Consider the following 27,901-nt stretch of genomic DNA (forward strand, 5'->3'; position numbering starts at 1 on the left):
AGCAGTTAAACTTGAGTATACTTATGCTCGGTTTGATGAAGAGTGGGCATCATGGAGGAATGTGCTAGGTCAGAAAGTGTGAGGTGTAGGTGTAAAGGATGCTCTTTTCCTCCAGGTATAGGGTGTAGGGAGGACACTCTCACAACAGGGTTTCATGACCTGCCTCAGGGCAGAGGGGCAGGGGGAAGGTCGGAGTGATCTTCCTGCTTCTGCTGTTTCCTCACACTCCTTTGGCTTAAAATATTCAATATGCTCAGGTGCCATATTTTGGGGGTAGCATGTCGTGAAGCCTATCAGAGGTTAGTGCCAGCAACTGTGCTCACTCTGGGTGGTGATTTTCTGTTGGGGTGAGAGAAAGCATTCAGGAGGGGAAATCTGGAGGGGGCCACTTCAGTGGGTACTCTCAGAGGCTTGTTAAGTTTTACCTAATTCATATTTAATCCTCCTCACAACCTGTGAGAGATAGTTACCCCTGTTTTAGAGAGGAAGAAAGTGAGACCCTGGGAGGTCCCAAGGCCACCCAGTGACTCATCTCACGTGGTGGAGCTGGGATTCTGCACAAGCTCTGGCTGGCTTGGAGAATGTTCCCGCTGTGCTACAGAGCCCTTCCCTCCATGCTGTTCTGTCCTGTCACAAAGGTACAGAGACAGTCCCTTTAATCAGGTGAAGAAGAAGTAAGGCAGTGATGCGACCCATTGTGGGTAGTAGAATCACTTTGCAGATTACCTTTTTTTTTTAATAATTTTTTATTGTTATGTTAATCACCATACATTACATCATTAGTTTTTGATGTAGTGTTCCATGATTCATTGTTTGTGCATAACACCCAGTGCTCCACACAGAATGTGCCCTCTTTAATACCCATCATCAGGCTAACCCATCCCCCCACCCCCCTCCCCTCTAGAACCCTCAGTTTGTTTTTTAGAGTCCATCGTCTCTAATGGTTCGTCTCCCCCTCCGACAGTGTTACGCATTTTAAATAGTTCTTTAATATATTTTACCTTATGTATCTTTATATATACCATATACACCTACTTATGTTGATGAAGCCATTTTTCTCGTAGATTTTAGTTAATGGAGGTTAACAAGATACAGTTATAGGTTCATCTGGTAAAGTATATTTCAGGGGGATAAAATATTTTAATTTGCACAGTTATACAAGGATAAGATTACCTAATTGACATTGCATTAGAATGTAAATTCCATGACGATGGGGACCTTGTCTGTCTTGCTTACTAGTTTGTCCCTGGGGCCTTGTGCACACGGCCTTGTACAGAGTAGGTGCGCAAGTGAATTAATGAATGAATACACTTTGGTAGGACCCCATCTATTGATTCTCCTCCTCCCTTATTCATGCACTCTTTCCTTCTCCTGCTCCCCTTAGCAGAGCAGTTTCCCAGCATTCTTTACTGAGTCCGCTGCTTATGTTGCTTGACCAGAGTTTCCTGGGTAGTATCATCACTTCCAGGGGGTGATCATATCTGGGGAAAGTGTTGAAAAAACACTATAAAGATGTTGTTCTGGGGATCAAGAGACCAAGTATTAGAATCAGCTTTTGCTACTAATGAAGGTGTGATACAGAGCAAGTGGCTTAACCTGTTGGTGCTTCTTTTTTCTTTTTATTGTAAGGGGGTTGGCCTTGATCCAGAGTTGAAAATTCAGATGTCTCTAGGGACCAAGGGAGGTAACTCACACGGTGGTACAGTAAGGAGTTGTAAGGAATGAGATAGAATTTATACTCCATTGAAGGACCTCCTGCTAACTCTTTTTTTTTTTTTTAAGATTTTATTTATTTATTTGAGAGAGAGAGCACCTGAGCACGAGCAGGGGGAGGGGCAGAAGGAGAAACAGACTCCCCACTGAGTGCGGACCCCTGACCCTGACCCCGGGGCTTGATCCCAGGACCATGAGATCATGACCTGAGCCGAAACCAAGAACCAGACACTTAACCAGCTGAGCCACCCAGGTGCCCCCCTCCTCCTAACTCTTAATAAGAATTTGGAGTGGTAAATGAATTTGACCAAAAACAAATACTTGTATTATCTCATCCTAGTGGTTATTTTTTTTCCTGTTAACGTTAATGCAAATTTTATTCAAGAGATAATATTGAAGAACTCTAAGAAAGGAAAATTTACCAGTTATTCACTCTACAGTAAAAAGTGGAACTGGGGATCACATACTACACATAAATAAATTCTATCTTTACATTTCGACATAAAGCTCTTCTTAGAGCCATTTAACTTTTGCTGATAAAGTTTTGTGAATTATGTTCAGGAACTTTGACAACACACACATATACACGCTCTTCGAATAAGTTAAGTACCCAGGATTTTTTAAATAATTAGATCAGTGTTTATTGTGACTTTATAACTCCTTCAAATTATACTTTAATATTTGACACAGTAGTTTCAAAAAATAAATATTCAGGCCTCAGTTTTAAATTTTCCTTCAGTGTAATGCACAAAGTTGATAAAGAAATATTAATAGGACTACCCTAAAATAAATGCACCTTTCTTATAAAAATTACTTGTTAGATTACAGTTCCCATTCTGTTCTGTAATTCTGATAAGGAGTATACTTTTTTGGTGGGGGAATCTGGGTGGCCCAATCAGTTCAGCATCAGATTCTTGATCTCGCTCAGGTCTTGATCTCACGGTCATGAATTCAAGCCCTGCAATGAGCTCCATGCTGGGTGTGGAGCCTACTTAAAAATTTTTTTTTGAAGAATATACTTTTTGGTAATAAAACAGGGTTTAGAATGATTCAGTCCTTGGGAAATTCTAATGGCAGCCACTCAATGAAGAAGTCAGTCATTCCTGGAGTCACAAACACTCAAAAACTGCTGTTAGAGTTGAGTTTTTGTGGTTTTTGATGTTTATTGTTTTGGTTTAGCCTCGTAGTTCTTAAACATGGCTATGGTTTCAAATTACCTGGCGAATGTTTTAAAAACACTGTTGCCAGATGCTACTCTCAGAGATCTGATTTACTTAAAAAAAAAAAATACCAAAAGCTTCTCAAGCGCTTCTAATGTGTAGCTAGGTTTTGAATGATTAATTGGACTCTTAATTAACTAGGGTGTTTCCGCACTGACTTTTAGAAACAAGCAGCTGATCAAGGATATAGTCAGCTTTCCGACAAATAAGTATCTTCCCTTGTTTCTCAGCAGTCTTGACTGAATGTGTAATTGTAAATGATCTCCGGGAAACAGTGTGGATTCCAGATCATCAGCAGAGAGTGACAACTGTTCATTTCACCACGCAGTCCCTACTGCGTCATCATACATTTTGCCCATTTTCACTCACCCAGAACTTTTACTTTTTTCCCCACCACATGTGCAGTCAAAGCCAATGGTTTCTACTCCATTCTCTGAGCTCATGGCTGTCACAGCTTTCTGGGGTTGGGACTTTAGTCCTTGCATATTCGAGCTTTTGTCTTAGGCCAGTTTTTATTAAGATGTCCCCTCTGGGAAAGCATTTTATTTTATTTTATTATTATTTTTTAAAGATTTTATTTATTTATTTGACAGAGAGAGACACAGCGTGAGAGGGAACACAAGCAGAGGGAGTGGGAGAGGGAGTGCGATGTGGGGCTCGATCCCAGGACCCTGGGATCATCACCTGAGCCGAAGGCAGATGCTTAAAGACTGAGCCACCCAGGTGCCCCTGGGAAAGCATATTAACTGAATCGGAGACTCACTACCCTAACCAAGGCTAGAAAGCATTCTCGTACATTTTAGAATGGTTTTCTGTAATATGTATTAAAGAAAAGAAGGTCTTTTGCCTTTAAAAAAAATTGTTTTTTAATTAACATAATGTATTATTTGTTTTAGGGGTACGGTTCTGTGATTCATCAGTCTTACACAATTCACAGTTCTCACCATAGTACGTACCCTCCCCAAAGTCCATCACCCAGCCATCCATCCCTCCCACCCACCTCCACTCCAGCAACCCTCAGTTTGTTTCCTGAGATTAAGAGTCTCTTATGGTTTGTCTCCCTCTCTGGTTTTGTCTTGTTTCATTTTTCCCTCCCTTTCCCTATGATTCTGTCTTGTTTCTCAAATTCCTCATATCAGTGAGATCATATGATACTTGTCTTTCTCTGTTGGACTTATTTCATTTAGCATAATACCCTCTAGTTCTATCCACATAGTTGCAAACAGCAAGATTTCATTTTTTGATGGCTGCATAATATTCCATTGTGTGTGTGTGTGTGTGTGTGTGTGTGTGTGTGTGTGTGTGTGTGTACACACACCCCCCACATCTTTATCCATTCGTCTGTTGATGGACATCTAGGCTCTTTCCATAGTTTGGCTATTGTGGACATTGCTGCTGTAAACATTGGGGGTGCACGTGCCCCTTCGGATCACTACGTTTGTATCTTTGGGGTAAATACCCAGTGGTGCAATTGCTGGGTCGTAGGGTAGCTCTATTTTCAACTTTTTGAGGAACCTCCGTACCATTTTCCAGAGTGGCTGCACCAGCTTGCATTCCCACCAACAGTGTAGGAGGGTTCCTCTTTCTCTACATCCTTGCCAACATCTCTCATTTCCTGACTTGTTAATTTTAGCCATTCTGGCTGGTGTGAGGTGGTATCTCATTGAAGTTTTGATTTGGATTTCCCTGATGCCAAGCGATGTTGAGCACTTTTTCATGTGTCTGTTGGCCATTTGGATGTCTTCTTTGGAAAAATGTCTGTTCATGTCTTCTCCCCATTTCTTGATTGGATTATTTGTTTGGCTGTTGAGTTTGTAAGTTCTTTATAGATTTTGGATACTAGCCCTTTATCTGACATGTCATTTGTAAATATCTTCTCCCATTGTGTCACCTTTAAGTGAGCAAATACTTAATTCTTGGGTATTCTGTGTACTTGAAGTTTGATTTGCATTTGTATCTATGAATTAGGATGTATTTTAAGTGAAAAGTTACCAGATTTCTAATGATTATTTTTTATGTTTGAGTTTGGCTAATGTTTAAAGATTTATTTCAAATTTGGGAAAGATATTTTGAGGTAGTTTATTTTCTCACATTTTTTATAACCTATGAGATAAAAAGATTTATTAATTACTAGTGTGATAAAGTCTGCCTACTGTTTTGATTACCTGGAAAGATTTTGATTTATTCCTTAAGGGATTTATTCAATAGATTGGATCCAGTAGGTTAAGTAATGACTGCTCAAGTGAACAAATTCTTCACAAAAATATTGGACACCACATGTTTTATTATTTTTCACCGAGAAGATTTTCAGATCTGTATTCAGCTGTATTCTGATATTTTTGGAAGAGTTAATTTTGTACTAATCAGAGTGGGATCACCAAGCTCATGCCTTCTTTTTGTGTTTGTTTTTTAATTCTCTTCCATCAGTTTTTGCTTTCACAACCAAAGTTTTGGGCCATTCAGACATCAGCCTTGATCCTCCGGACCAAACTTGACAGAGGAAGCACACGCCGAATGGAGCGCGCAATGAGGCAGACACAGGTGAGAATTAATGTGACAGTTTTTGTTCTTCTTCCAACCCTTCTTTATGCAATGAATGAATCACTGAACACTACATCAAAAACTAATGATTGGGGCGCCTGGAGGGCTCAGTCGCTAAGCATCTGCCTTTGGCTCAGGTCGTGATCCCAGGGTCCTGGGATCGAGCCCCACATCGCACTCCCTGCTCAGCAGGGAGCCTGCTTCTCCCTCTCCCTCTGCTGCTCCCCCTGCCTGTGCATGTGCTCTCTCTCTCTCTCTCTCTCTCTCTCTCTCTGTCAAATAAATAAATAAAATCTTTAAAACAACAACAACAAAAACTTATGATTAACTCTTTATTGCTGTTAATAAGCATAGGGATGCCTGGATGGCTCAATTGGTTAAACATCTGACTTTGGCTCAGTTCATGAGTTCAGGGTCCTGGGTTTGAGCCCAGGGTGGGCTCCCTGCTGAGTGGGGAATCTGCTTGTCCCTCCTCCCACTTGTGTGCACTCTCTCTCACTCTTTCTCTCAAATAAATCTTTAAAAAATAAGCATATATATGTGTTGTGAATATAAAATGATGAGTTGGCTTTCCTTTTGTTCATTTTGTTATTTCTAGAATTTGTTTGGCTCCAAAGCCCAGCTGTGTCCCTTAGTAGCTCTGTGACCACAATATTTAACCTCTCTAAAGCAAAACTGTTCCTCTGTTCACAACACTTCTGACACCTATGGGTCTTCCATACCAAGCATTTCTCCACTTCCCTGTGGACATCAGTTCTGACGCTATCTGGACTTAGTGCAGACACCATAAACCTAAGGGCTCAGACCGACAAGACTGCCCTTTACTTTATTTTTATTTTATTTTATTTTATTTTATTTTATTTTATTTTATTTTATTTTGTTTTATTTTATTTTATTTTTAAGATGCTATAAATTTTAACAAGTGTCAATTTCAGAAATGTTATTCATTTTTTTCAAATTTTTATTTAAATTCTAGTTAGTTAACATACAGCGCGATACTGGTTTCAGGAGTAGGGTTCAGTGATTCATCACTTAATACAACACCCATTGCTCAACACAACAAGGGCCCTCTTTAATACCCTTCACCCATCTACCCCAACCCCCACCGACCTCCCCCCACCAACCCTCAGTTTGTTCTCTATTAAGAGTCTCTTACGGTTTGTTTTCCTCTCTCTCTCTCTTTTATACCCCCCTCCCATTTGTTCAAATGTTTTGTTTCTTAAATTCTACATGGGAGTGAAATCATACGGTATTTGTCTTTCTCTGACTGACTTACTTCACTTAACATAATACCCTCTAGTTCCATCCACGTTGTTGCACATGGCAAGATTTCATTCTTTTTGATGGCAAGTAATATTCTATTGTGTGTATATGTGTGTGTGTGTGTGTGTGTGTGTATGTATATATATATACATACCACACCTTTTTTATCCATTCATCAGTCAATGGACATTTGGGTTCTTTCCATAATTTGGCTATTGTTGATAATGTTGCTCTAAACATCAAGGTGCATGTACCCCTTCCAATCTGTATTTTTGTATCCTTTGGGTAAATACCTACTAGTGCAGTTACTGAATCATAGGGTAGTTCTGTTTTTAACTTTTGAGCCATCTCCATACAGTTTTCCAGAGTGGCTGAACCAGTTTGCATTCCCGCCAACAGTGCAGAGAGGGTTCCCCTTTCTCCACATCTTTGCCAACAACTGTTGTTTCCTGGGTTGTTAATTTTAGCCATTCTGCCAGGTGTGAGGTGGTATCTCATCATCGTGGTTTTGATTTGTATTTCCCTGATGATCAGTGATGTTGAGCATCTTTTCATATGTCTGTTAGCCATCTGGCTGTCTTCTTTGGAAAAATATCTGTTCATGTCTTCTGCCCATCTCTTGATTAGATTATTTGTTTTTTCAGTGTAGAGTTTGATAAGTTCTTTATAGATTTTAGATAATAACCCTTTATCAGATAGGTTATTTGCAAATATCTTCTCCCATTCTGTCGGTTGTCTCTTAGTTTTGTTGATGGTTTCCTTTGATGTGCAGAAGGTTTTTATCTTGATGAACTCCCAATAATTCCCTTTTTTTCCTTTTTGCTTTTATTTCCCTTGCCTCAGGAGACATATCTAGAAAGATGTTGTTATGGCTGATGTCAGAGAAATTACTGCTTGAGCTCTCTTCTAGGATTTTTATGGTTTCAGGTCTCACATTTAGGTCTTTCATCCATTTTGAATATACTTTTGTGTATGGTATAAGAAAGTAGTCCAGTTTCATTCTTCTGCATGTTACTGTCCAGTTTTCCCAACATCATTTGTTGAAGAGACTGTCTTTTTTCCACTGGATATTCTTTCCTGCTTTATCAGAGATGAGTTGACCATATAGTTGTAGGTCCATTTCTGGGTTCTCTACTATGTTCCAGTGATCTATGTGTCTATTTTTGTGCAGTACCATACTGTCTTGATCACTACAGTGATCAAGCTTGAAGTCCAGAATCGTGATGCCTCCAGCTTTGCTTTTCTTTTTCAGGATTGCTTTGGCTATTTGGGGTCTTTTGTGGTTCCATATAAATTTTAGGATTGTTTGTTCTGGTTCTGTGAAAAATGCTGTTGGTATTTTGATAGGGATTGCATTAAGTATGTAGATTGCTTTGGGTAGTATAGATTTTTTTAACAATGTTTGTTCTTCCAATCCATGAGCACAGAACGTTTTTCCATTTCTTTGTGTTCTCTTCAATTTCTTTCATAAGTGTTCTTTAGTTTTCAGAGTACAGATCTTTTACCTTTTTGGTTAAATTTATTCCTAGGTATCTTAGGGTTTTTGGTGCAATTGTAAATGGGATAGATTCCTTGATTTCTTTTTTGGTTGCTTCATTATTGGTGTATAGAAATGCAACAGATTTCTGTACATTGACTTTATGTCCTGCAACTTTGCTGAATTCATGTATTCTAGCAATTTTTTGGTGGAGTCTTTAGCGTTTTCTATATAGGGTATCATGTCGTCTACAAATAGTGAAAGTTTGACTTCTTTCTTGCCAATTTGGATGTCTTTTATTTCTTTTTGTTGTCTAATTGCTGAGGCTAAGACTTCCAGTACCAATAGTAATGGTGAGAGTGGACCAGCATCTTGTTCCTGAATGTAGGGGAAAAGTTCTCAGTTTTTCCCCATTGAGGATGATCTTATGGGTGTGGGTCTTTCATATATGGCCTTTATAATGTTGAGGTATGTTCCATCTATACCTACTTTGTTGAAGGTTTTTATCAAAATGGATGCTGCATTTTGTCAAATGCTTTTTCTGCATCTATTGAGGGGATCTTATCCTTTCTTTCAATAATGTATATCATTTTGATTGATTTGCGAATATTGAACCACCCCTGCAAGACTGCCCTCTACTTTAGATGCCAACCTCAGGTCTGGTTCTGACTGACTGGCTATAAATCAGGGGTTCTACTGACCCCCACCTGGAGTCCGATAAGTTGCTAAAATGGCTCACAGAATTTAGGGAAACTTTATGTTTATTCTCGTCCATTGACTAAATAGCATTTAGTCTCTTTCACAGTTTGTCTAATAACCTAACTGTGATGCAGTCGGTATAGTCTCTTTCACAGATTGTCTAATAACCTAATTGTGATGCAGTCTGATGGCCAAGAAAAATTTAAAATGTTGTAAAAGATGTAGGATTTCATGAAGTCAATGACAGTGGTATTTTTAAAAATGTATTTTTTGCTTTGGAACAATTTAGTTGTAAGAATGTTATGTGAAGAGAGGTGACTGCGGGTCTCAGTTGGTTAAACATCTGATTCTTGATTTCAGCTCAGGTCATGATCTCAGGGTCGTGGGATCAAGCCCCGTGTCAAGCTCCACACAGGGTGTGGAGCCTGCTTAAGATTCTCTCTGTCCCTCTCCCCCTCCCCCCACCTATCTCTCCCTCTCTTTAAAAAAAAAAATTGATGTGAAGAACTACCATCCATTCTTCTGACGAGACCCCAGTCAAGTTTTATCAGTAGTCCTAATAATGTCCTTTGTAGCAAAAGGATCCAAGCACAGCATTGAGCCACCTCATCCTTTGAGTTTTTTTGTCTGGAACAGTTCCTCAGGCCTCTCTTGACTTCTGTGGGGTTGATGATCTTGAAGGTTACCAGCCAGTTATTTTGGAGATTGTCTTTCAATTTGGGTCTCTCTGACATTTCCTCATCATTTGATTCAGGTTACACAATTTTGACAGTAATATTCCAGAAGTATTGTAGTACTGTTCTCACGGTGTCCCTCTCAGGTGTCAGAGGCTGTGAGTTGTTCTGTGATGCTCTCTGATCACTTGCATAAGGTCATGTTGGTGGAGTTTCTCCCCATTGTAAAGTTACTCTTTACCTTGTAAATAATAAGCCTTTGGGGGGAGTTACTTTGAGATTATCATCCAATTTTCATCCACTTGTTTTAACATTTATTGATGTTTCTTGAGAGGGGAAGTTATTATCATGATGATTACCAAGTGGCAGTTTTATAATATCTTAGTTGGTATGCTGCTATAGGGAAGAGCTTTTTCTTCTTTTTATTTATTCCTCCACTTATTTATTTATTTGAGTGTGTACTCGTGGATTTCTATTTTATTCATTGGGATGTAATCTTATGCTGTCATTACTTATTTACTTTACTCTTAATTTTTTATTTTGACAGAATTTGCTCATGTGAATGAGATAAGCTTAAGTATAGAGTATACTGTTTGTTGCTATAGTAAAAGCAGAAGTGGATTCTCTGTGTCTGAGAATGCTAATTATTCCCAGTTATCCATTCTTCATTTAGTAATAGAACCTTAGTTTTATACAGACATATGACTTCCCATCCTCCTTTGCATAACAGTATGTGGGTGGAAATAATGGGTACCACTTCTGAGTCAGGTATTCCCCTGGCCTTTTGTCCTTTCCTATTGTGTAGAAGGTCAGGAGCAGTGGGGCTGCCATCTTAGATCAGAGATGCCATGTGTTGAGGAATGCAGAGCTCTTTTACCAGCTCTGCCTCATTTATCACTGGATTTATAAATGAGAAAGAAAATTATGTCTTGCTTAATAAGTATATTTAAAAAATTTCTTTTTACAGTAGTTTAACCTGTATGGACTAAGCTGAGAGCACTCTGTTAATGTTCCTGGAGGTACAAAGATTAATCTGTAGGGTCTAACTCTTTGCTAGCTCTGTCCACCGAAAGTTTAGAGCAGTGGTACCTCAGTAGCAGATGAGCACACCTAGTGCCCAGATCTTGGTTTCTAAATACCAGTCTTCAGTAAGAGGGACCCATGCTCCTTGCATAGTAGCTGAAGCAGGGAAAATACAAGATGGGTGTGGAATATCTTTTGTAGTGCAAGAAAATACAGTAGTGTTAAGAAAAGGGATCTGGGGGGCACTTGGGTGGCACAGTTGGTTAAGCATCTGATTCTTGGTTTTGTCTCAGGTTGTCATCTCACAGTCATGAGACTGAGCCCCATGTCAGGCTTCCCGCCCAATGTAGAGTCTGCTTGAGATTCTCTCTCCCTCTTCTTCTGCCCCTCCCACTTGTGCTCTCTTTCTCTCTCTCTCAAATAAATAAATAAATCTTAAAAAAACAGCAAGGGGAGTTGGGGGCATGTCAGAAGGACACAGCAGCTAATCTGAAAGAGAACCCAATGGCCAAAGCTAGAACAATTTGAGCAACAAAATGAATAACATAGTATTTGATTATAATCCAAGTTATAAAATAAATACATGGGTCCATACTGCTATAAATGAATGAATGATTGAATAAATGGGATAAAGGACAAGTCTTCCTGACAGAAGAATTTTAAATAATTTATGTAGATACTCCCCCTGTCTAGGAGGTGAAGTTTAGTCTCTCTCTCCTAGAGTGTGAGCTGGGCTTACTGAATCACTTAGTTATCACTTAGTGAATCACTTCTCTATGGAAACAGAACAACGGTAGCTTTACAGTGGAGAAACCTGGCAACCCCTACCTTAATCAGGTGATCATGGTTAGCATCACCAGCAATAAGTCTATTGATCTCACATACCTCTGATCATAGGCTATGGTGAAAAGAGCACTTCACCCCTGTGGGATCCTTCCACCAAACCAGTAACACCTAATTACAAGACAACATCAGAAAAAACCCAATTGAGACATCCTACGGAATACCTGGCTAGTACTCTTTCAAGAGTGTCCAGGTCATGAACAACATGAACTGAGAAACCGACACACATCAGAGAGAGACGCTAAGGCAACTTGATAGTGTCCTAGATTGGATCTTGGAACAGAAAAAGGGCGTTAATGGGAAAACTAATGAAATATAAATAAAGTCTGTAGTTTAATTAATAGTAATGGGCCAATGTTAATTTCTTAGTCTTGAAAAATAGGTCGTGATTAGGTAATTTGTTAACATCAAGAGAAATTGGATGAAGACTGGATAGGAACTCTCCATAGTGTCTTTTCAGATTTTCTATAAATCTGAAATTGTTCCAAAATAAAAAGTTTATCTTAAATGAAAAAAAACCCAAACACATTTATATTCTAATTAGAGAGAAAAGTTTATCTTGGTTTAAGAATGTGTATGCCTGGTGATGCCAGGCTGACTCAGTTGGTGGAGCCGGCGACTCTACATCTCAAGGTGTGGTGAGTTTGAGCCCTATGCTGGTGTAGAGATTACTTAAAAATGAAATCTTAAAAAAAAAAAGGGAATGTGTATGCCTGCGAGTACCACGTTATCACTGCTACTTGTTTGGTTTCTGGTTCTATAGGCCGCTCCTGCCCAGCATCTAAACAATGGGGGCTAGGCAGTGCATGTCCTAGGTGCAGATGTTTCTTATTTTAATGAGACTTGAGTTAGATTTTTAACTGGGAACATTGGAAGGAAATACATAGTGAGATGTAAATACTGGGTGAAGTATGTTCAGGTTTACCAAATAATCATAACTTGGTACCGTTTACAAGGCTGGGTGGTAGGAAGGAGGAAGAGGTGACTTAGAGAGAATGCATGTAGTGTGTGTAGACTACAGAGTCCTTCAGTCTGGTTCATGCTGGGGAGCAGCGTGAGATAAAATGTTGGAAGGGCTGTCTGTTCTGTTTCTGGTGTCAACCCTCATATAAGGCTGCAGAATGTGGATTTTCTCCTCTGAGTAAAAGGAACTATGGGTAACATGACAGAAGTCAGAGTTTCAAAGAGAGTCCTAGAGTACGGTAGCATTTATTGGTGAAAATAGAAGCAGAAACCTCAATTGGGGATTACTTTCATAGGTCTGCTTACTGGGAGCAGATTTAGTATGGATAGAAATACAGATCCAAGAGATGATTTATGTAGTTGTTCTAAGTTAGAGAAATCAGTTAATTTACCTTCAGTGAAATTGAAGGGAAAATGAAAGATGGTAATACTTATGACACTTTTTTGTATGGCTGCTTAAATTAAACTCTCTGGGAAAAAATGTTCAGAATAAGATTATTTTTCAAAGAGTGGTATCAGGAAACTAAACAATGTGAGCACTTTAAAAACAGTCTTTAAGATCTTTTTAAAGCTCTTAGAAATAGCTCCCCTGCATTTAAAAGTCTGTTAGTTGCCAGGTAAAAGCAGATGTTTATCTGGATTAAGTGAAGTTTTTGTTCAAAAAAATCCATGCAGATAAAAAACCAGACAAACAAAAAATCCATGAAGACAAAAATCCCACGTTCCTTTCCAGAACTTTTCTGTGTCAGCAAAGTTTGGCCAACCCACAGGAGGGTTACCAAGTTACTATAAATGTCAGTGCTACTAACTTCCTGGTTAACAAACATTTATTGAATTCTTAGTATGTACCAGGCACTGTATTGGGCCCTGGGTATGCTAAGATAATTAATATGTAAGCTTTCAGGAGCTTACATTTGAAGGGCCGAATTCTTTGTCTTGGAATTATTTTCCACCTCCTCTTTTTCAGCCCCCTCCCCCCTCTGTCTGCAAAATACGATGCAGTTACCATGTCATTTTGCTTTTCTTCCTGCGTACTGTTTGAATTTATTGAGGGCCTCCTATGTGCTCTACACTTTGTCACATACTGTTTTAACCATTCTACTTCTTTTCAGTGAGTAACATCGTACCTCAGAGCCCATTATATTATTGTCACAAGTTGTTTTCTCCAAAACAATGAGACACACAGATCAGGGTTAAGTGCCACTTGAAGAGAAACAGGATGGAGTGGGATTGGGCTGAGGAAGAAGTCACATGGAGGTGTGGGCCCAACATAGCCCAAGGTGTTTCTCGCGCTCAGCGGTCCCCCTGACTTTCTATCTTCCCTTCCCCGCCACGGGATGTAGGTGGCCCTGGGAAGGGGCGAGACCTCAGGCCAGGTGCTCTCAGTGGCTGTAGGGGACGCTAAGACAGCTGACAGCCAGGGGCCACATGTGCACCCCACTCCCTGCAGCTGGGCCCAGTGTAAAACAAAGAAGGAAGGTGAAGGTGTGGTTTCGTGATCAGCACTTTAAATTATTCATGCTGAATTGCTCCTATTGTATTGAAGTTCATTTATTAAAAGCTCATTTCACACTAAGCAGAGTGTTGAAATAACTGGTGTTAAAATGATCAAATATGCATATTTTATTAAAATTGTATAGTTTTTTGTTCAAGGAGACTACACATAAATTTTTTAAATTTTATTTTGGGAAACAGTTTAAGTTTTTTTTTTTTTTTGGCCAAAGTTTGGCCTTAATACAAATAGTACTAGATTACATTTATTTATTAATGAAGGACATACTGACTTAGAAATGATTTGCTTTGCATTAATCTCTTACGTTAACTTTGGCATATGAAATAACTGTCATCATTCAGTTTTCTTTTGGAGCAGCAGTTAAACTCAAAAAGTAGAGTGGTAAATTTGTAAGTGTATAGCACATCTTTTTAATTTGAAACCTACATTATTCTCTGAATTATGCACATTATGTTTTTGGGCATCAAATAATAAAAGGATGTGTTTGAGGAAAATAGATATAAAGAGGGATCTCTTTAAGATGCTCTTGCATCTTGCCCTGTCTTGACCTTCATGTATCTTGTATTTCCCCATCTTGCCATCCAAATCCTGCATTCTGAAGAGAGTTGTATACTTCTCTGCCTACAGGACAGGATGAGGAGTTGTTATTTCTGCCTTTACAGGGTGATACCGCAGAGAAAATCACTTCACGCCCCAACCCAGAAATTTTGGAATTTAGCCAGATCATGTGACAAGGTGAATGCAGGATTTGTCTGATTTTCTGTCCCTTGTTGAGCTATTTAGCTCATTATCTGAACTCTTGCCAATTCTCTGATTCAGGGTTTGATATTACTGTATTTGTTGAAGTTGCTGCATCCCCGAAGAATTAAGAGGAAAATGATTTTTCAAATACCTGTCTACATAAAACAATGTTTAGGAGAAATTCTGTTTTAGTTTCTGTGAAAATCTGTTTCCTTCCTCAGCTGTTACGTGATAAAACGTTAAGCTGTTAAGGCTGAAAGAAAAATAAGCCAGAAGGAGCTGTTTAGGGAAAAGCTCAGTCTTGTCATATTATAAGTTGAGGAAGCGCAGGTGGGATGAGGTCAGGTGACTCGCCCCCGTTGGCCTGGCTAGTTAATGACAGAGTTGCGACTGTAACTTGCACAGTGATGAGCAGCTACATTGAATGATACGATGGCAAGTCCTGAAGACGGCCGATTTGGGAGGGATTTCTGAGAAATGCCAAACTTAAAAGGAGGATATTGCATCCCACCGAAAGGTAAATAAACCAATGTTACAAGATCCACAGAGGAAGAAGGAACTTCAAATTGAGGACAATCATTAAAAATACCCTATCTCATGAAAATTATTCTAGGCTGGAGTTCTTTAACGATTGCATGTTTGGGGCATGATGGTGGTAATGACAAAGAAAATGATGTTTATGGAAACATTGTTTGAGTGGTTATGATTCAGAAACAATGAATTAAAGTGAGATTATATTCTCTAGTACTTATTCATACCCTCCTTTTGATTATTTTATGTTATTATGTTATTAAAATAATCTTGCTAATGAATTTTAATTACTCAGTTATCTCTTAGCCCTGGTTTTTTTTTATTTTTTTATTTATTTGACAGAGAGAGATACAGTGAGAGAGGGAACACAAGCAGGGGGAGTGGGAAAGGGAGAAGCAGACTCCCAGCTGAGCGGGGAGCCCCATGTGGGGCTCGATCCCAGGACCCTGGGATCATGACCTGAGCTGAAGGCAGTCGCCCAACGACTGAGCCACCCAGGCACCTCATCTTAACCCTGTTAATTTAGATGAGGACGGTCTGCCCCTGTTCAGGTAGCTCTGCCTTTAAAGATGCTTTTCCAACAGGGATCTTTTCCTTCACCTTTGAATTTCTGGGAGGACAGTGCATTGAACTGGGAATTGGAAATTATAACAGTTTTCTGTCACTGGAGACTGTACTGCATTTGACTTTCTTTACTGTGGTTGTTAACTGAGATTTAACAATTTTTAAATGAGTTTTAGTTTTCCAAGAACATCTGTTCTTGATACTGGAGCTGCATATATGCTTTGATGGAATAGATGTTTTCCATCATATTTGATTCTGGAGGGAGAATGGTCCAGAACAAAATGATTGGTACTGTTGTGGAGATTATTGCTCCCATATAGGCTAAAACACTTCTGTTTTAAAAGCTGATAGTCCTGGGGCAGCTGAGTGGCTCCGTTGGTTAAGCATCCCACTCTTGGTTTCGGCTCAGGTTGTGATCTTGGGGTTGTGAGATTGAGTCCCAGGTTGGGCTCAGTGTGGAGTGTACTTGAGATTCTCTCTCCTTCTCACTCCCTAAAATAAATAAATCTTAAAAAGAAAAAAAGCTGATAGTCCTTTCTTTACATGGCTGTTTAATTTCTAGTAATGGTTAAAGGCATGTCATAACAAAAAAATTAGGGAAAAACTGGTCGCAGAAATAATAACGTCAGGATTTATACAGTGAGCCTCGTACTTGTTTTTGAATAATTTCGTAAAGGGGTCCTTCACATTATTTTTTATACTGAGGGAAAACCATACTGCTGGCATTATATGTAACACTTGGACCAAGTCTATGATGAGTAGTGGCAAAGTATGTTTTGTTTTTTTAAACGATATCATTGTTTTTAATTGCTTTTAATTATAGAAATAATACCTGCTAATTATCAAAAGTATAAGCGATAGAGAAGCAGAAGTAAAAAACTGTGTTTTCCCCCACCTTGCTTGCCTTCCGGCCTCAATATGTAACCTTCTAGACTTCTTTCTCTGCATAAATAAACGGTATGCTTAAACATCAGTGGCTTCATGCAGTCTCTATTACTTTATACCTTTTTGCCTCTTACCAGAGCAACCTGATCAGCTCTATGTGCCGGTACCTGTGGATCTAGCTCATTCATTCCAGCAGCCGTATGTCACTCTGTTAAATGGAGGTGCTATAATTTATTGAACCTCTCCCCTATTTTTCAAGGTGCCCTTTAATTAATGTATTTTGATTTTTAAACTGCCTATTAGAAACTTTCATACTATACATAGTAGAGAAAAGTCTACTCAGAAGGATCTCAAATGCAAGATGTAAATTCTCCAATTCCCAGCTCACTCTTTAGCAGTTTCTTTTTTGTTGTTGTTAGTGGTTTCCATTATAACTTTAAATGTTTATACTTCTATTGTACTTCTTTAAATGCTTGTACTCTTTTTCTTGATTTTTCAACTTTATTTTTTTTAAAGATTTATTTGAGAGGGATGTGGGGGGCAGTGGCAGAGGGAGAGGGAGAAAGAGTCTTAAGCAGACTCCACGCTGAGTGTGGAGCCCAACGTGGGGCTCCATCTCATGATGTTGAGATCACGACCTGGGCTGAAACCAGGAGTTGGATGCTTAACCAGCTGAACCACCCAGGTGCCCCTTGATTTATCAACTCTAGATAGAATCTGTTGTCCCCACACTATGAATTATGGATAAGCCAGTATATCTCTCATCCCCTCTTCCATTTTTTTTAAAGATTTTATTTATTTATTTGACAGAGAAAGATACAGCGAGAGAGGGAACACAAGCAGGGGGAATGGGAGAGGGAGAAGCAGGCTTCCTGCTGAGCAGGGAGCCTGATGTGGGGCTCGATGCCAGGACCCTGGGATCATGACCTGAGCCGAAGGCAGAAGCTTAACGACTGAGCCACTCAGGCGCCCCTCCCTTCTTCCATTTTTATGCCTTTTTTTTTTTACAATGGTTAGGGATTGTTACTCTACATTTTGTTCTGTAATTTATGTCATCTGTGTTTAGTCATATGTTGATTTTTAAAATTTTAAATCAGCTTTATAGTATTTGATTATATGAATATTTTAATTATATAATCAAATACTGTGATTGTACCTATGGAGAAAAAATCGTATGCTTTGTCTCTGAACTTTTGCTATTTGACAAAGGCTGTCACAGCAATCAGGGTTCAGGGGATTCTCTATTTGTTCCTTTTTTGCTTTTTTTTTTTTTTTTACTCATTCTAGGTCATAGCTACCACTGTTTCTTTGATTTTGGTTGTTACATTCCTTGTTTTCCTTGTCTTTTTGTGTTACTTCCTGTGTAACTTTCATCTGAAGGACATGGGTGGTAAATTTGAGTCAATGTGAATGTATTTTTCCATCAGAATTTATTAGTTGGTTTGGGTATAGTATTCTAGTTTCAAAATCATCTTTCTGTAGGACTGTAAATGAGATCATTTCTTTAATCTTCCAGCATCCCAGTTTACTGATAAGTGTAGCAGTTTGATTATTGTTCCAATTTTTAAAAGATTTATTATTTATTTGAGAGAGAGAGAGAATGCAAGCCCGGGAAGGGGCAGAGGGAGAGAGAGAATCTCAGACAGCTTCCCTGCTGAGTGAGGAGCCCAACATGGGGCTTGATCCCAAGATCCTGAGATCATGACCTGAACTGAAATAAAGTCAGACACTTACCCGACTGAGCCACCCAGGTACCCCATCATTGTTCCATTTTAAGTGATATTTTTCTTCTCTTTTTGAACATTTTTAGAATTTTCTCTCCATGCTTGGAATTCTGGATGTCTGAATGTGAGCATGGGTTCTGGAGTTGTACTGCCTGGTGTCAGATACAAGCTCTACTGTGTATGAGCTGCTTCTGCCTTGCACAAGCTACTTAACCTCGCGGTGCCTCAGTTTCTTCATGTGTATAATGAGATAAATATACTTACTATGAGGATTATATAAGTTAATATTTAGAACAGTGTCTCTCAGGAAGGAGGTGCTTAACAAATGTCCTAACTATTGTTATTCTCTTGGAGTACTTATTGGGTTCTTTAAATGTGAACAGCCATGTCTCTGTAGTTCAAGGGTATTTTCTTCCATTATTTCTTTAATTATCCGTCTCCATTTTTTTTAAAGCCTTTTTCTCTATTTCAGTTCTGCAGTAGGAATTTTAATAAGCTTATGTGAGACCTCCTGAATTTATCTTCTTTGACTCTTTATTTTGTGCTTTTTCTTTTTCTATTTTTGCTTGATGTTGTGGGAGATTTCTTTGACCTTTTTTTCCTATATCACTAGTTTTGATCATTAGCCTAATTCCTAAGTCTATCCTTGTAATATTTTATTTTGATAATTCTTTTTTTTCCTTCTTTCTCTTTTTTTTTGTAATTATTTTCAGGTATATAATATAGTGATTCAACAATTCTGTACATTTTTTTCTCAGTGCTCATCAAGATTAGTCTACTCTTGGGGTGCCTAGTAGCTCAGTCGGTTAAGCATCTGCCTTCGGCTCAGGTCATGATCCCAGGGTCCTGGGATCAAGCCCCACATCGGGCTCCCTGCTCAGTGGAGAGCCTGCTTCTCCCTCCCCCTCTGTCTGCTGCTCAGCCTACTTGTGCTCTCTCTCTTTCTCTGTTAAATAAATAAATAAAAATCTTAAAAAAAAAAGATTAGTTTACTGTTAATTCCCTTTATTTCATTAAAAGTAATACTTGAGGGCGCCTGGGTGGCTCAGTTGGTTAAGCGACTGCCTTCGGCTCAGGTCATGATCCTGGAGTCCTGGGATCGAGTCCCACATCAGGCTCCCTGATCAGACTTCCCTGAGCAGGGAGTCTACTTCTCCCTCTGACCCTACCCCCTCTCATGCTCTCTCTCTCTATCTCATTCTCTCTGTCAAATAAATAAATAAATAAATCTTTAAAAAAAAGAAAATTGTCTTAAAAAAATAAATAAAAATAATACTTGACAATTATTTTTAATTTTCAGGAATTCTGTATTTTTCTGATTGCTGTTTTTTCTAATATGCTTTTCTTGTTTTATTGATGTGATAGCTCATTTAATTTTGCATATATTTTTTAAAGATTTTATTTATTTATTTGACAGCGAGAGACACAGTGAGAGAGGGAACACAAGCAGGCAAGCAGGGGGAGTGGAAGAGGGAGAAGCAGGTTTCCCGCTGAGCAGGGAGCCCGATGTGGGGCTCAATCCCAGAACCCTGGGACCATGACCTGAGCCAAAGGCAGACGCTTAATGACTGAGCCACCCAGGCGCCCCTCTTTGCACATTGTTAATTAGAATTTTAAAAAATTCTCTTCTTTCCATGAATTCCCTCTCCTCAATAGTAAATCGTTTTATATGTTCGTCTTGGCCTTTCTCTTCTTGATATTGCTTATCCTTAACTTCTTGATGATTACCAGTGTTCATTGTATTAGCGGTTAATGTGAGCTCCCTCTGCGGTTATATGGGTTTCTTTGTCTGAGAGGCCTTTTCCTGTAATGGAAGGGCTGACTACATACTGCACACCTGGCCAGGGTGTGTCTAACTGGCAGGCTTCGTTAAGGTTGCCAAAAATCTTCCCTCTACACCTTCCCCTAGGGCCTTAAACTCTGGATCTGAGGTAATTGATGTTATAACAGAGATGCTTCTCTTTTCAGATAGGCCCCATATATCCTCTTGCTCTATTCCCTTATTCCTTTCCTCTGACAAGACATGTAAGGTCTGGACAGCATCTCCTAGATGGTGCAAGCAAGCAGTATGCTTCAGCCTAGGGGCCAGAGATGGTATCCAGAGGAGTAGTAGCAGTGCCAAGATCCCTAGTGAAGAGCCAGTCACAAGAGATAGAGAGACCTCCATGAGGAAGACCTTCTCTCAGTGATTGTCCGAAGCATCAGCCAGTGGTAGTAAGTCATGAAGTCATAGCCTAGAATCTTGGGTCACCTTCACCAGCATGACAACCCAACAGGTGAACTAAACAATTTGTGAGGTTTTCTTAGATCGTTGAACTTAGGGAGACTGCTACAGATACAGAAGGCTTAGAGTGCTTAGAAGAGGCTCCTGTTCATCAAGAACAAGGTTAGAGTGTTTCGAGGATGGGATAGCAGGGTCGGAAAAGAGATCCAACAGTCCAGAAATGTGTACAAGGTTGATGATATGCAAAATTAGCTCTGCATCAGATGTGTTAACACAGGGCCTCCCTTTCTGCTCTCAGACCAAAGACGGACCCTGGATCAAGGCATCACAGCAGAATTGCCCTCTACCTGTAGTCATCAAGAGCACTTGGCAGGAGTGCAGTAGTTTGGGGGCAGAGAGCCAGCTGATGCAGATCATCTCAACTTTTTTTTTTTTTAAAGATTTATTTATTTTAGAGAGAGAGCGAGGGCATGCATGTGTGTGAGCAGGGAAAGGGGCAGAGGGAGAGGGAGAGAGACTCTTCAAGCAGACTCCCTGCTGAGTGAGGAGCCCGACCCATGGCTCCATCTCAGGACCCTGAGATCATGACCTGGGCCAAAATCAAGAGCCAGCCACTCAACCGACTGAGCCTCCCAGGTGCCCCTTAACTTTAGAATAATTATGTAAGTGTATGGTTCTCTCAAAGAGATGGGGATATGACTGCAAGAAAGAAGGTAAGGGACCCAACTGTGGGATATAATATTTAGTTATACCAAGCTGGGGGCATGTTCTCAGATGCAGGTAAGAGCTCCCTAGTACCCCCCAGTTTCCCATCAAGATGTCCTTTATAGGATGCCGTCCTGTGGCATCGGTGCCAGAAACTCTGCTTGGCATTTGCACAGGGGCGAGGGATAATTTGTCCCCACGTGGGACCTCCCATCCCTCAACCAAATAATATCATAAGGGGAGGGTGTCCCTCAGCAGACCCAGGCTTCTGACCCATCTTAGCTTCATTCTGAGTTTTGTGAGAAAAGGATTTCTGAAGTTGTTTTATCCCACAACCAATAAGAGAATTAAACCACTTTAACATCTTCATCATTTGTCACTGAGACTGTTAGAACTCTCCTTACCTTTTCTCCTCACCAACTGGTTGGTCCTTTTGTTGGAAAAATAAAAAATCAACTGACCACGTGTGTGATTAATTTCTGGACTGTGTTTCTTTTCTTTTCTTCTCTTTTTTTAAGATTTCATTTATTTATTTGACAGAGAGAGAGAGCGAGCGAGCACAAGCAGTGGGGAGCTGCAGAGGGAGAGGGAGAAGCAGGCTCCCTGCTGAGCAGGGAGCCCGATGCGGGGCTCGATCCCAGGACCCTGAGATCATGACCTGAGCCGAAGGCAGACGCTTAACGACTGAGCCACCCAGGCACCCCACGGACTATGTTTCCAAAGCTATATTTTAGCATTTACTAAATTATATTTTATTTTATTTGGAAACCTTTCTATCTTCACATCTAAAATGTGAACTTCTTGAGGGGTCAGGTTCTCTATTTCATTTATTTCTATATTCTTAGAATAGGCATTCAGTGGATGTTTGCTGAATGTTGAATTTGAAAAAAAGAATCTAACTAAATCATGTTTGAATTAGTTACTTATTAGCAGGACTATTTGAGAATTGGCTAAATTAAAGAATAAATTTTCATCTGGCACTTGAGTAATCCACAAGCTGTAGAGGCCAGCTTTTCTGATATCATTCCAGTCCGGATCTTCTGCCCGGTGCCAGAGCTAACAGGAACAGAGCATTCACCATGATCACAGAAGTTAACTCAGCGTTCCCAGAAGGCAGTAATTCACAGTTTGGTTGGCTGTATTTTTTTAAGGGGAGGGAAAAGAGATAAAGGAATGTCAGTTTTTCTTTACAGGGTTTCCTAAAAAATGATGAATTACATGTATAAATCACAACTTTTTGAGGTCATTAGAAGTGATAAGAGAACTAGAGTCCGTGAATTTACTTAATTACCTAGAAATATGTTTACTCTGTATTTCTCAACATACCAAAAAAAAACAAAGCTTTTTCTTTCTATTACAGACTAGTCATTTGTTCTGCATTAAAGACTTCCCTTTCATATTTTAACATCTTGGGGTACGCCTGTGCTTTGTTATATTTCTATATATATTTATATCTCCATAAAAGCACAACCTTATGCATTGTACTTGTCAGGCTTAGTATTGATTGACGTTGATGTGCAACTGTTTGTGTGAGTGGAGAGTATGTGCCCTTTGGGGCACACAGTCTAGTAATTTCTGCCAACTATGGCAGTACTGGGCTTGCCTAATGAGTGGGTATGGCTTCAAAACTTGAGAAGTTGCATTTGATTTTTATACTTATTTTGAACATCCTTCTAAATACAAGGTGCCTGTAAAGGACAAATGAAGTTTAGAATTTTTCAAACCCTTTACCCTTATACTTCAGTAAAATTTAAGAACAGGTTTCAGTAAGGAGTCTTTTCATTGTGAGGGACAGAATCCCCCTCCAAACTGACTCTAAGAAAGAAAATGTACTGGCCGTAATGACTGGGGAATCTTGGGGTGCTCCAGCCTCAGCGGCAGCTGGATTCAGGGACTCAAACAGATCATCAGCTCTTTCTCTTTCTGTCTTTTCTCGCCCGTGTTCTCCCATCTCTGCTTTTCGTGGCCTGCTTCAGTATCAGAATGTCTCTTGTCTGAAAAGCACCAACTTTCATTGTCCACAGACCTTACGGTCCAAGAGGAGGAGACATCACATACCAGGGTTAAGCCCCTTAGCCTCTTGTGCTTCGTTTCTCCCATCTGTAGAGCAAAGAGAGCAGTAAGTAGTGCCTGCCTCACACACATGTTGAGGGATTAAATGAGTTAATGTTTGTGAAACGCTTGGAATAGTGCCCGGCACATAGAAAACCCTCAATAAACCTTGATTGCTATTATCATCCTCTCTTTATAGGAGGAAAAGTATGGATACGAAACAGTAAAACTACCTGATCCTTTGTATAACTTGCCAAAAGCAGTCATTACTACTTGGAAAATTGAAAAACTGTGGGATAATTACAGTGCTTCACCTTTAATATACCAAGTCACGCCATTGAGTGGTTTAAAAAATCTGAAAGATGAAACATGTCCGTCCTCGCTCTGTACTTCACCTGCGTTGGGAACCATTGGCAGCATTTGAAAGTTACTGAAAAGTATACTCGGATTTGCTCGTGTGATTGTTGCTGTGCTTTTAGTGTTCGAATGATTATGGTTAACCACTGTTCATTCAGAATTGTGTGTAGTTACTGCTGTTTGCTGAATGCTTACATGCCGGGTGTTAGCATATAGGCATTATCTGCATTTTACTAATGAGGGAAATGAAGGACAGAAATTTTAAGTGACTTACCTAAAGTCTTATAGCTGAGCTAGAATTCAAACCAGGTCTACCTTGGATTTTGAAGTCCATTCTTTCCAAGTCAATCCATCATGCTGTAGTGTTCTAAGGAAGCTATGAGAACTGGCTTAAAAAAGAAAAAAGATCAGTATAAGACCTGGCATCATCTAGAGGAAAGGCATTGAGAACATAGGCAGGAAGCAGTGAATACAGGCTTTTGTGAGAAAGGGTTGGGTTGCAGAACTGTGCCTCTCAAGGCCAGCAGTTTAGGTGAACGGGGGAAGGAAATGGAATGCTCACTCTCAGGACGAGGTACTGTGAGGGAAGAGAACACACAGATGGGTGAGAATTGGCTTCTGCCAAGGCCAAGCAAAGGGGCTGCCGTGAGGTTTGCGAGGCTGAAACCAGGATATGGGTTTCATCATAAGAGTTTGGTACAAAAGAGGCAATGATGAGTTCACAGATAAGTGGAATGAAAGAGTGGGACAAGTGATATGCAGCATCAAATGTGCTTTATTATTAATAGTACACAAAAATTAAAAACCCTAGAAAGTTACAGAAATGTAAAGAATAGAAAACAGCCAAGGAGCTTTAGTAGAGGGATAGAAGAAAGGACCCCCACTTCCAGAGGTGGCACTAAATGATAACTCCAGTTAGATTCCAGGCAGGGACACATTTAAGTTGTGTAGACAGAGTCGGATTAGGTTGACTCTATAGACACATCAGTTTTCCCTGGGAGAACACTCTGTGCACATCCTAACAGCCTTATGCAGCATTTCCCAAACTTGCCGGAATATGTGAACCATTTCTGAGGTGCTTGTTAATATAGAGCTCTGCAGCCCAACCCTCAGGGATTCGGGGTCAGCACGGGGGTGGTGATTAGGGGCGCTTCTGAGAAAGACTGCCTTAGGCAGAAGTCGGCTGTTAACTTTAGTAGCTCCAGATGTTTTTCTGTCTCACACCCCAGTACTTAGAGAGCAGAGGCTAAAAGGGCATTTGCCAAGGTCTGGAGGCCAGCGTTGTGATTTACCAGGAGGCCAAGTGCCAGGAGGAACCTTAGATGTGAGTGTTACTAAGTGTCACAGAATCTGGGGCCAATTGACATTGAGCTCTGAGGGGCAGGAGCTTTGCATTGACACCTACTGAGGAAGGTCGGTGTATTTATCATTAAATTTAACTACTTTAACTTTTTCTTCTTAAAGTTTGTTTTTTTCTTTCTTTCTTTTTTTTTTTTTTTTTAAAGAGAGAGAGTACAAGCAGGGGGAGCAGCAGGCAGAGGGAGAAGCAGGCTTCCCGCCAGCAGGGAGCCTGATGTGGGGCTCGATCCCAGGACCCCGGGATCATGACCTGAGCCAGAGGCCGCCACTTAACGACTGAGCCACCCAGGCGCCCCAAACTACTTTAACTTTTTTAGAAAAGATGATGCTAGGAGTTTAAAACTTCCACTTAGGTTTTAATTATAAATATCTGTTATTCTTTGCACTGTCACAATCCTTGCAGATTATAAACAGGCTGATTTGTGTTCTCATTTCCTAATTTTTTAAAGACGAGATGATGAAAAAGAACTTCTAAGTATTTCCCGGGGCACCTGGGTGGCTCAGTCGGTGAAGCATCGGACTCTTGATTTCTGCTCAGGTCATGATCTCAGGGTTGTGAGATTGAGCCCTGTGTCACGCTCTGCACTGGGCATGGAGCCTGCTTGAGATTCTCTCTCTTCCTCTCCCTCTGCTCCACCCCCCCTCCCACCCAAATTAAGTATTTCTTTAAACACTAAGCATGGAGAAGTTTGGGGAGAAAATTGGAGGTGGGCGGATGTGGGGACGGCATTCAAGATAGTGCATCTGCTCATTCTAAGTCAGCAGTTTTCAAAGGGTGATTTGTGGGATCTGGAGGTCCCCAGACCATTTCAGAATATCCACAGGTCAAAATTGTCTCCATAATAATACTGGGATATTATTTACCTTTTCACTCTGTTCATACTGAATCAGCAGAAGTGGGGGGGTGGTGTCAAACTGCTGGGCTTTTACCTGAATCAAGACGGCAGCGCCAAACTGTGCTGATAGTCATCGTATGCTTCACTGCCACGCATTCAGTTTCCGAAAAAAAAAAGTTTTATTCATGAATGCCTTTGATAAAACAGTAAATATTATGTTATTAAGTCTTTAGCCTTGACAGTGTATCTTTTTTAATATTCTCTGCGATGAAGTGGGAAGTTCTTAGAAAACACTTGGGCTGCACGCTAACGTACCGTGGTTGTCTCAGGAAACAGCTGAGCTGCCTGCTTGGCTCATGGAACATTATCTTTTCCTGAAAGAACTGACACACTTGGGGTATTCAAACTTAGGTATTTGGCAGAAATTTTCTCAGAAAAACAAACCATGAAGTGAGCTCATCACTTCAAGGAGAATAAGTGACAATAATTTGTTACCAATGATAAAATCTTGAGCTTTTAAGAAAAAAAAAAGCGTTTTGGGAAACTTGTATCTGCAGCTATGAACTTGACAGTTTCCCAATACTTCAGGTATTTGGATGAGAGTTTTCTCCTGAGATTGTTGATGATATTAAGGCATATAATTTTTTAAATATTATATGAAATATGTCAACATGTGGAAGATCTGTGCATTTTCCAAATGACTAAAACAGGATGTTAAAAAATCAAGCATCTGTAAAAGATCCATTCAAGGTTCAAGGTAGACCAGTGAGTGGTTTATTTTGTTTGTTTGCTTTTTTACCAGTGGATTTTACTGTGACAAATAAAAGTTCATTGATAGGATTTAAAATTCCACATTACAAGTAATGCTAAGAAGCCACCACATGTTAAATTTTGGTGTAGTATCAAAAAATCATACCTACAATTAACTGAAAAAGCTGTAAATATACTCTTCTTTTCCGACCACATAGCTGTATGAGGTCAAATTTTCTTCCTAGATGTCAGTCAACATATCATATTGCCACAGATTGACTATAGAAGCAGGTATGAGAATCCAGATATCGTCTATTAAAATGTGAGACATTAAAGAGATGTCAAAAAAGTAAGACATTGTCAATTTTTATATATGTTAATATAATGCATCTGTTATTTTATTTTAAAATGGATTAATAAATATTTAAATATTTCTCAGTTTTAATTTCTAATATGGTAAGTATTGATAGATTATAGCCCACATAAACAAAAGCTCTTTGGAGTCCCTAATAATTTCCAAGATTTAAAGGCATCCTGAAACCAAATAGTTAAGAACTGCTAACCTAAGGTATGACTAAGGGGAGTGCTCCCAGGTGGCTATCTGCGCTTCCTTGAGAACTGTCTTTTTGTGTTCATCAATTTGCTCTGGAATCATAAAAAAAGATATCTAGGTTCTCCCAGCCCCCATTAGTAGACCCAGTTTCTACCAGCCCACCCACTAAGGCCTTTTCTGTGTCTAGAACAGGAAGCAGTAAGTGAAGTTCTTTTTTTTTTTTTTAAAGATTTTATTTATTTGAGAGAGAGAATGAGAGACAGAGAGCACGAGAGGGAAGAGGGTCAGAGGGAGAAGCAGACTCCCCGCTGAGCAGGGAGCCCGATGTGGGACTCGATCCCGGGACTCCAGGATCATGACCCGAGCCGAAGGCAGTCGCTTAACCAACTGAGCCACCCAGGTGCCCCAGTAAGTGAAGTTCTTGACCAGGCCATGCCCTGATTCCTGTGTTATGGGATTTAGGTGGGGGAAAAAAACCAGTTATGGAGTTCTGAATATTTTTTCACTGAGAAGGTGCTTTTTTTCACAGCTCTGATAATTTTCTTAGTTCTAAGGTAAGGTTTTAATGAAGCTGTCAACTTGGTCTTTTGGAATCAGGCGGGCTCTTTTTTTCATAGCTTTATGACTCTGGGCAAGTCATTTTTATTTCTCTGAGCTGCAGTTTCCTATATATGAGGTAAAGTTGGTCTAA

At 39.8% G+C, this 27,901-nt stretch overlaps 1 protein-coding gene across 1 annotated transcript in view; it reads left to right on the forward strand.

The window, feature by feature from the left end:
• Positions 1-27,901, forward strand: part of TTC27 (tetratricopeptide repeat domain 27) — a 172,224-nt gene that overhangs the window by 63,718 nt on the left and 80,605 nt on the right. Inside the window, exon 10 of the mRNA XM_028117196.2 lies at positions 5,361-5,474. Within this exon, the coding sequence (XP_027972997.1) occupies positions 5,361-5,474 (114 nt within the window). The remainder of the gene's footprint in view (positions 1-5,360; positions 5,475-27,901) is intronic.

This window comes from Eumetopias jubatus, unplaced genomic scaffold (assembly GCF_037043125.1).
Source record: "Eumetopias jubatus isolate StellerSeaLion01/CBP00866 unplaced genomic scaffold, mEumJub1_p1.0 scaffold_9, whole genome shotgun sequence".
Taxonomy (NCBI): Eukaryota; Metazoa; Chordata; class Mammalia; order Carnivora; family Otariidae; genus Eumetopias; species Eumetopias jubatus.